General features: G+C 30.5%; 1 protein-coding gene and 1 long non-coding RNA gene across 2 annotated transcripts; one reads left to right on the top strand and one right to left on the bottom strand.

Annotated features, from left to right (window-relative positions):
* Positions 1,852-8,121, top strand: LOC109344165 (plasma membrane ATPase 4-like). The gene is made up of 16 exons (XM_019582806.1): positions 1,852-1,978; positions 3,230-3,349; positions 3,458-3,694; positions 3,790-4,551; positions 4,662-4,784; positions 4,860-4,964; positions 5,056-5,200; positions 5,284-5,448; positions 5,658-5,896; positions 5,990-6,022; positions 6,118-6,199; positions 6,291-6,451; positions 6,550-6,723; positions 7,168-7,350; positions 7,448-7,629; positions 7,767-8,121. The coding sequence occupies exons 1-16, from the start codon at positions 1,931-1,933 to the stop codon at positions 7,861-7,863; spliced, it is 2,856 nt and encodes a 951-aa protein (XP_019438351.1). The 5' UTR covers positions 1,852-1,930; the 3' UTR covers positions 7,864-8,121.
* Positions 5,784-6,103, bottom strand: LOC109344172. Its single transcript, XR_002107291.1, has 2 exons — positions 5,988-6,103; positions 5,784-5,894 (listed from the first exon to the last, which is right to left on the bottom strand). It is a non-coding gene; the product is annotated as an uncharacterized LOC109344172 (long non-coding RNA).

The following is a 10,619-nucleotide window of genomic DNA, read 5'->3' on the forward strand; positions in this document are numbered from 1 at the left end:
ATATTGTAATTTGCAGTTGAATATATATTCGTTTGAGGTAATTGTTCAATCTTAAAGAAATGATACATATACAATTGTGTTCATCAAGAATAGAGTCTTGATATCTTCACTTAATTTTATTTTCTAGCGTGTTAACAGACACTACCAGGTCTGTCAACCCAATTTCCTATCATTTGTAATGTATATTCTACATATAAAAGTGATTTTTTATCTAATTAATTAAAATCTATTGAGTAAATCTATTGCATTGGTCACAATGTATATCCATTAAATTAAAAAATAGGAATGCATGAAATATATTGCATTGGTCAGAATGTATGCAATTGAGTAAAGAGTATGTGAATATTTGACATTTAAAACATCCAGACTACATGTTACAAACAATATGAAAGCGGGTTGACACACAGTACTACCTGTCAACATTGCTAGAAAATAAAATTAAGTGAAGATATCAACTCTATTCTTGATGAACACAATTGTATATGCATCATTTCTTTAAGATTGAACAATTATCTCAAACGAATATATATTCAACTGCAAATTACAATATATAATACAACTTAATATGTAAAATACACATTACAAACAATAGGAAAGCGAGTTGACAGGCATGGTAGTGCCTGTCAACAAGCTAGTAATAATAATACATCGACAACAAGTCAACAATGAACATGACTGCGTTAATCACATCATGCATTACAATCTTCCCTGAAAAATAAACAATTAATAGAAAGAATCATATCAATTACACATTACAACACAATATTTCATAAGAAACAATTATTACAAAGAACAACATCAATTAAATCATTAAACACAATATAATTAAAATATTCATCTAAAAAAGAGTATTAAAATAAAATATTAAAATAAATTCAAAAGGGGTCGAAATTCAAACTATTAAAATAAAATATTCTACATCATATCAAATTATTTTTAGCAATAATAATTAAATAAATTCTAAAAATTAAAACGTGTGCCTCTCCCACCCCATACCAACTAGTTAAATGTTAATTTCCATTAGAAAAAGTAAATAAAAAAAATAACAACACGTGTGATAAATTATTGATTTATAACCAACTTATGTTATTTTCTTATGTTATATAAGCACTTGTATAAAGATTTTATAAGAATACATAATTACTTATCATTACTCACTAAAAAAAGTATAATATTTATGTACTCGTATAGTTATTCATATTACTTTTATGAATGTAATATTTATGCACCGACTGTATAAAGATGTATACACAGTCATAAAATTATTCACCCTTTATTTAGATTACTTTTCTTGAAGAGTCAATGATGATTAAAAATAAATAGCAGATTGCATTGACACTATAAGAACTTGTGCACTGTCAATGTATACATATTTTTCTCTACTTTTATTTGAAAGTTAATACTAATTAAAAATAAATGGTAAATAATATAATATTTGTTACATCATTGCAAGATACATCTTTTGTCATTAAAAATTTGTATATGTAAAACATGCATGATTACGTGTGGAATTGAAAGTTTTAACTATGAAAGAGAGAAATAAAAATTGGAAAATTGAAATAAAAGGGGCAAATGAGGAATTGAAGTGCATTAGAAGAAGAAAAAACTTCAAAAAAAGTAAAGACCTACCCCTGATATGATGAGATAAGAGCATAGGAAGAATAATAAAAATGTCATGGGACCCACCACCATAAAACGCATAAACCCGCACCCACAACATTCGAAATTCCCATTTTATCCTTCATCTGAACTACGCAATATATATATAACCGCACCTTCATCTGAAATTCCCATTCTCACTCACGTTGCGTTTCTTTGCACTTCTCTTCATTACATTTTTCTTCATTACATTTATTTCCCTATTTACCCTTTCTTCTTCTTTAAGTGTGTTCGAATTCATTCAACACTTTTCTAGCTTCTTCATCCAAACATGGGTGCTATTAGTCTTGAGGAGATTAAAAACGAGAACGTTGATCTGGTTAGATTTCATAATTCTCTCTTTCTTTTTTCATCACTTCACTTTACTATTTCTATTCATGCAAATTCATTATATCATCATGTATATAGTTACACTCTCCTTTCAACATGTTTTAATGTTTCAAATTTTATATATAATTTAAGAAATCATGATAACTATATTTAACTATGCTAAAAAACTGAGATTAAGAGATATAAGGTAAAAAATGAGTGATAAATAATAATTTAAGTAAAAAATAGGATTACTGTTTATTGATTTTTTAAAAGCATCAAAATATTTTGGAATGAGTGTAAAAGTTAACACTATCGTTTTATGTGAAATTAAAATATGTTTGCCAAAACATACACATATATCTGAGATATGCTTACGTAATTCTATTTCTGACTCATTGATTTTGGTACTTTATTGAGTTTTAATTGTGAGGGGTAGTTTTTTGCCACATTTGGGTAGTTGTAGTTAACATTTTTGTATCTAACTATCTATAACGTTAATGTAGAGTCAATTATTTGTTTCTGGTGATATTTTTAATAATAAAAATATAATTTTATAAAGCATAAACATATTATTATATATTATCTTTCAAGTATGTGTTAAATTTCTATTGGATTGAAACACAATGGGACATCAAAAAGTGGGACAGCTGATCCCCATTCGTAGCACTACAAAGCTCACCGGACTTTTTTATATCCTTAATTTCACGCGCCCTTAACGCGTGTCCCTCACACCGCTGACATTGATATAGCCTTTTTGTCTCCTTTTCTTTTTGGGTATATATATATATAGCTTTATTATCTTATAAAAGAATATTTGCTAATGATTAAAGCCGCTATCATTGAGATTTAGCCATTCAATTTGGTTCTTAAACTTTAACTTTATAGGTGTTAGTCTCTTTTTATAGAGAACAAGTCAATCATATTCGTTAAGAACAAAAAACATGTTTTTTCATAGCATTATATTACTATATATTATTATTATTATATAAAGATATATAAAGAAGTTATATAAAATTTCATATGTTTTTTAATATATCGATATAATATCAAATATGTTTATGTAATATTTTTCATCTGTTTTTTTGGCCTATCCAAAAGGCCATGGAACATATTAAATCTTCAGTAGCATAGGCCACATCAATGGGTTGAATTCTGTTTAAAATGAGCTAATAACATATATTATATAAGTTACTAGATAATTTGTTGGTGTATATTTATAAATAAGAATGAAACATTGAAAGCATATTTTTGTACACAGGAACATATTCCAGTGGATGAAGTGTTTGAACAACTAAAATGTTCAAGAGAAGGTCTAACCTCAGATGAAGGAGCCAGTAGGCTTCAAGTTTTTGGTCCAAACAAATTGGAAGAGAAAAAGGTCCCTTTTCAAAAACCAAAATAATGTTTTTATATATGTATATTGCTTCATTTTGAATACATGCATGCATGGATATAATGGTTTCTTAATTGAGTGTTCATGTAACAGGAAAGCAAAGTTTTGAAGTTTTTGGGGTTTATGTGGAACCCTTTATCATGGGTCATGGAAGCAGCTGCTATAATGGCTATTGCTTTGGCTAATGGTGATGGAAGACCCCCTGATTGGCAAGATTTTGTGGGTATCATTGTTCTCTTGGTTATTAACTCCACAATTAGTTTTATTGAGGAAAACAATGCTGGTAATGCTGCTGCTGCACTCATGGCTGGATTAGCTCCCAAAACCAAGGTCCATACTAATCTAATTTAATAAGCTTATCTAAAAAGTTTATTTTTTTCAGCCCTTTATACCATATTAAAACTTTTTATTGTCATATGTTGTAGGTTCTGAGAGATGGCCGATGGAGCGAACAAGATGCTGCGATTTTGGTGCCAGGAGACATAATCAGCATTAAACTAGGAGATATCATTCCTGCTGATGCGCGTCTTCTGGAGGGTGATGCTTTGAGTGTTGATCAGTCTGCTTTAACCGGAGAATCTCTTCCGGCTACAAAGAAACCCCATGATGAAGTGTTTTCTGGATCAACTGTTAAGAAGGGTGAGATAGAAGCAGTTGTGATTGCTACTGGTGTTCACACCTTCTTTGGTAAAGCAGCTCATCTAGTAGACAGCACCAACCAAGTTGGTCACTTTCAGAAAGTCCTTACAGCAATTGGTAATTTCTGTATTTGCTCAATTGCTGTTGGAATTGTCATTGAGCTCATAGTCATGTACCCAATACAACACCGCAAGTACAGAGACGGGATTGACAATTTGTTGGTTCTCTTGATCGGAGGAATTCCAATTGCCATGCCAACTGTTTTATCTGTTACTATGGCTATTGGTTCTCATAGGCTTTCTCAGCAAGGTGCAATCACAAAAAGAATGACAGCTATTGAGGAAATGGCAGGGATGGATGTCCTATGCAGTGACAAAACAGGAACTCTGACTCTAAATAAGTTGAGTGTTGATAAAAACTTGGTTGAGGTCTTTGCTAAGGGTGTTGAGAAGGATTATGTTATCCTTCTCGCGGCAAGGGCTTCTAGGACTGAGAATCAAGATGCTATAGATGCTGCGATTGTTGGGATGCTTGCTGACCCAAAGGAGGTAAATGTGCCAAAATAATCTTTCTTTCATACAAGAAATAGTAAGAGAAAAATATATATTGAACTTGAGATAAAGATCAAAATTTCTAACTTTCACTATGAATTGGCCAGGCACGAGCTGGTATTAGGGAGGTCCACTTTCTCCCATTCAATCCTGTAGATAAGAGGACCGCTCTGACTTACATTGATTCTGATGGAAATTGGCATCGATCTAGCAAAGGTGCTCCTGAGCAGGTAATTGTGTGTTTTATTGGCACTATCTGGTTATGTTTATGAATATGGCTAATTGATGTTTTTGTCATGTGTTAGATATTGAACCTCTGCAACTGCAAAGAGGATGTTAGGAAACGGGCTCATGCTACTATTGATAAGTTTGCTGAGCGTGGACTTCGGTCTTTGGGTGTTGCTAGACAGGTTCGAAAGAAAATAGATATTAGCATTTCTAGTTTACAACCTAACTGAGTACCCATCTTTTATTGTTGCTTGTGTGATCTGTCTATTATAGGAAGTACCCGAGAGAACAAAAGAGAGTCCTGGTGCACCATGGCAATTTGTTGGTCTGCTACCACTGTTTGATCCTCCTAGGCATGATAGTGCTGAAACCATCACAAGAGCTCTGAATCTTGGTGTTAATGTTAAGATGATTACTGGTATGATTTAAGGTCTTACTTTCTTCCAGACATAACTGAAATCATGTACCTTAGAAGTTGTTTGCGGGTTTCTTGTTTTATAGGGGATCAACTTGCTATTGCCAAGGAAACTGGACGAAGGCTTGGGATGGGAACAAACATGTACCCGTCTTCTTCTTTGCTTGGCCAACACAAAGATCCTGCTATTGAATCTCTCCCTGTTGATGAGCTGATTGAGAAGGCTGATGGATTCGCTGGAGTATTTCCTGGTATGTTCTATATAATATAGCATGTACCACACTTCACTTCACTTCAATATTTGGTTATTAAAATGATGGTGCCATCATCTATTATTTTTTGCTTTTAAATGTTCCAGACATCCTTTGCCTCCTTATATCTTGCTTTTTAGTTGACCAGACTGCTAATTTTTTAAGCAATATTACACTTCTAACATTTCACTATTTATATGACATGGTAGAACACAAATATGAAATTGTGAAGAGGCTACAAGACAGGAAGCATATATGTGGAATGACAGGTGATGGTGTCAACGATGCCCCTGCATTAAAGAGAGCGGATATTGGTATTGCCGTCGCTGATGCTACAGATGCTGCTAGAAGTGCTTCTGACATTGTCCTCACTGAACCTGGTCTAAGTGTCATTATTAGTGCAGTGCTCACCAGCAGGGCAATTTTCCAAAGGATGAAAAATTATACTGTAAGTTTCCTTGCTTACACAACTTAATTGCTTGACTTTATTTTAATACATTGGCAATCTAAACTCAGAAATGTTTAATATTGATTATGACAGATCTATGCTGTGTCAATCACCATTCGTATTGTGGTAAGTGAAGAAAATAGTTCCGATTAAAAAAAAACATGTTAACATTTTCTAGTACTTTATATTCATGGCTCACATAATTTATGTTCTTTTGGCAGTTTGGCTTCATGTTTATTGCCTTGATCTGGAGGTTTGATTTTGCACCCTTCATGGTGTTGATTATTGCCATATTAAATGATGGTAAGATAGTATTTTCTTGAGCTTCATGTCATTTACTTCGACTATTTTGTGAAATTGTTTATTTTAATTTCTTTCTCCGCTTTATCTTTAGGTACCATTATGACAATATCTAAGGATCGAGTGAAACCATCACCTTTGCCCGATAGTTGGAAATTGAAGGAGATATTTGCTACTGGTGTTGTGCTAGGTAGTTACATGGCACTAATGACTGTGATATTTTTCTGGCTCATGAAAGATACTGACTTCTTCTCGGTAATAATTTATATTTCGTGTTTCTCTTAATGTTATTGCTTATTAGCAAAAAATGTAAGAGCTAACTATGACTATGAGCATAATTACCCATGTTGCAGGACAAATTTGGTGTTAGGTCTTTGAGAAATAACCCTGCAGAAATGATGGCAGCCCTGTACCTACAAGTCAGTATTATAAGTCAGGCCCTTATATTTGTCACTAGGTCCCGTAGCTGGTCCTATGTTGAAAGACCTGGTTTTCTCCTAATGGGCGCTTTTCTGATTGCTCAATTGGTAATCTTGAACCTCTTATTCTCGTATCTGCAAAACATGTTTGTGTTGATTTCTCTTTTGATATACAATTGAAATTGTTCTGTTATGCCAACAACTTGATCTCAATCTTCATGCACTTGTCCCTCTCTCCACGCAAAAGGGCGGCATAGTGCATGAAGTGCCCGCTACCCACCTAGTGGGATGTGGAGATGTACACTTCCTTACCCTCCCTATCCCTAACCACGGGAAAAAATGTAATACGCATCTCTAAAACAAAAAACTTGGGAGCACAATCAATGATCTGAGATAAAGTCAATAACTTTTGTCACCATATGAAACCATGGTTCAGTATTAAGTAAATTAGAACCTACAAATGTGCTCTATTAGCTAGCAATGCCATTAAATGATTAATCAAATGTTATTGATCTTCTTTAGTTGTCTAATAATTTGTTCTGTAATTGGCAGGTGGCAACTTTTCTAGCAGTATATGCTAATTGGAGTTTTGCAAGAATTAAGGGAATGGGATGGGGTTGGGCTGGTGTAATCTGGCTGTACAGTTTGGTGACATATGTCCCTCTCGATATACTGAAATTCGCGATCCGCTATGCTCTAAGTGGGAAGGCTTGGAATAATCTTTTGGAGAACAAGGTAACTTAGATTTCTTCTTTATTGTTTGTTATTGCATTGTTGCTCTTGATTTAGGAAAGATCATCATTCTAAATCTGTTTATGCTTTGTAATGATAGACTGCATTCACTACCAAGAAAGATTATGGCAAAGAGGAAAGAGAAGCACAATGGGCAACTGCACAAAGGACTCTTCATGGTCTTCAACCACCCGAAACAACCAACATTTTCAATGACAAGAATAGCTATAGGGAGCTTTCAGAGATTGCCGAGCAAGCAAAAAGACGTGCTGAGGTCGCAAGGTAATCGATAATCATATTGAATAATTACAATAACAACCAAACCTTTCTCCGACTAAGTCGGGTTAGTAATATTGAAGGCTTATTTAATAAATCATCTATATGAAAGTGTCTAATAAAGTTTTGAAATTGGTTCACAGGCTTAGGGAGCTTCATACTCTAAAGGGACATGTTGAATCAGTGGTGAAGCTTAAGGGACTTGACATTGATACAATCCAACAACATTATACTGTGTAGGGATCTTCAACAAACTACAAGAAAAATGGCTTCAACACTTGTCTTAGATCACAAACAACAAATATAATGATGAAAACCTTAGTCAATCTGTTTTTAATTAGAATGACGGTCCATTTATGAAAATTTGAATGTCTCCTTTAGGTACCAAATAACATATTTGATAGGGTTTACTTGTATCTTATTTTTTGGGAATGTCAATGTTATTGAGATCACATTAAAGCTCAATATATTTTCGATCTTGATTAATGTTTCTCAATACTGAATTCATTCTTAATATTTCTTACCAATTTTCCTTTGTTGAAACCTTCTATTTTTTTGGCATGAATCACTTGTTTATATTATAACTTGCCAATTAATTAATATTTGCAAGAAGGTTACACAAAAAAATTTTAGGCAACAATCATCTTTAGTACGAAAAAGCAAAATATATGGGTGTAGAAAAAAAATCCTAAAAACTAATTAAAAATGTAAAGCCTAACTTAATTGGAAGTAATATAAACAATTATTTCAAATATTATGTTGTGAGATAATATAAACTTTATTATCATTTTCAATCCGGGATATATATCATTGACATTCCCTCATCTCGATAAACCTTAGTGAAATACGATGAAGATCTAAAATTATGATAAGATCTCCAATTTTAAATTTATTATAGAATATATACCAATTTATAACCAATAAACTTGTAGGTATATATCTAAAAAGATTTTTCCTCTTTTTGTGATTGATTTAAATTTTATTTACTAATTAGAAAAAAATTAAATAGACAAAAGTACAATTGTATTTATATAATTTTCAAATATTTTAATCTTATCATTGTTATATGATAAGATTAATCTTGTAAAAAATTGAACGGTTACTCTCTCCTAACTCATCCATGGACTATAGTATCGAATAATAGGGTTCCAAATAACATTTTTGATAGGGTTTATTTGTGTCTTATTTTTTGGGAATGTCAATGTTATTGAAATCACATTAATGCTCAATATATTTTTGGTCTTGCTTAATGTTTCTCATTACTTAATTCTTTCTTAATGTCTCTTACCAATTTTTCTTTGTTGAAACCTTCTATATTACCTTGGTGTGAATCACTTCACTTGGATTCTACAAGAAGTGACACATGCAAGAGGATTATATTATATGTAGGATCCACTTATTTGAAGAGAAAGTGTAAAAAAATTACTTCATATTATACTTATTCATTCTATAAAAATCTACTAATTGTAATTAGTGAATAAATTTGAACCATTTGATTTTTATAAAATAAATAACTATAATACTTTTGGGATCTCATCCTTTATATTATAATTTGCCATTAAATTAATATATGCCAATCATTCAAGAAGATTAGACTAAATTTTTTATACACATATTTTACCCAAGTAAAATTGATATGGTGATTTTGACATGCAAATGATTACATGTATGCTCTTAATTATATTAATATATTGATATTATGTATATTTTTAATCACATAACAAAAAAATATTGTCTCGTACATATGCACGAGTAATTTATTAGTAAGGCTCAAAATCATTGCTTTCAAATGTTAGATAATTTATTTTAATAAGAAGATAACAAATAAGGAGGATAATAAATCCGTGATTCAGTTAACCATTGCTTACTCACATGAGTTTAGTTAAAAAAATATTATTTTAATTTCGTTTAATATGAAGAAAAAAAGTTAATTAAAAATGTAACTCCTAACTTAAAGTAATATAAAACAAACTTTCAGTTATTTTGTTTATGAGATAAATTTATGGAGCCTAATCCAAAAAATTATTTATGTGAGAAAATACACTAGTTTAAATATCCACTTACTTTTATGCGAGATCATTATATTATTACTCTCAATATAAACCTTTGAGTGAAATATTAGGAAGATACAAAAATAAGAGATATATTGTTGGTTACAAATCATGGATTACTTCAATAAGTGATTTTTTCAAAGATTACCATAAAATCTCGTTCAGATTTTAATTTTATTATAGAATATATCCAAATATATGGCTAATAAACTTATTGGTATGTATCTGATTTTTTTCTCACTTTTGTCACATTTTAAATTTTATTTAGCCATTGGAAAAAAATTAAATAGACAAAAATATATTTGTATTCTTATAATTTTTGAAATATTTTAAGAGCATAATATCTATACATTATGAATATTTATATTACTTATTATTCATTTATATTATTTATATTTAAAAGTCATTTAAGATTTAATATAAATGATAATAAAATAATGTAAAAAATCTATTACATTATCAATACATATATTTTTTTATATATTATAATTTTGTCACTCCTAAATTTAAATATTATTACTTGACACATTTACCTCGATAAATTATAACTAATACTCGTAATAATTTCTGTATTTTTTAAAATTTTAAGTAATATACTTTTTATTTATGAAAAAATAATTTACCAAATTAAATTTATCAACAAAAAAATGTAAGTTGACACAAAAAATGAGGTAAATTAATTATAAATAATTTGTTCAAAAAGAACCTGAGAATATCATATATTAATAAGATATACTTATTCAATATCTTACCTACTAATTATAAATAAATTTAATAATTTAAATTTATTAATAGATTTAAATTATTGAATTTATCTGATGATTAAGATTAAGAAATTTAAAATTCAATCTATTATTACTAAAACCAATCTTCGAAATAATTTCAGATCCTAATATAAAGAATTAGCACTAGGTTAGAATTCAGTAACTTATTCCTCTCTTATTC

Source organism: Lupinus angustifolius, chromosome LG03 (assembly GCF_001865875.1).
Source record: "Lupinus angustifolius cultivar Tanjil chromosome LG03, LupAngTanjil_v1.0, whole genome shotgun sequence".
NCBI lineage: Eukaryota > Viridiplantae > Streptophyta > Magnoliopsida > Fabales > Fabaceae > Lupinus > Lupinus angustifolius.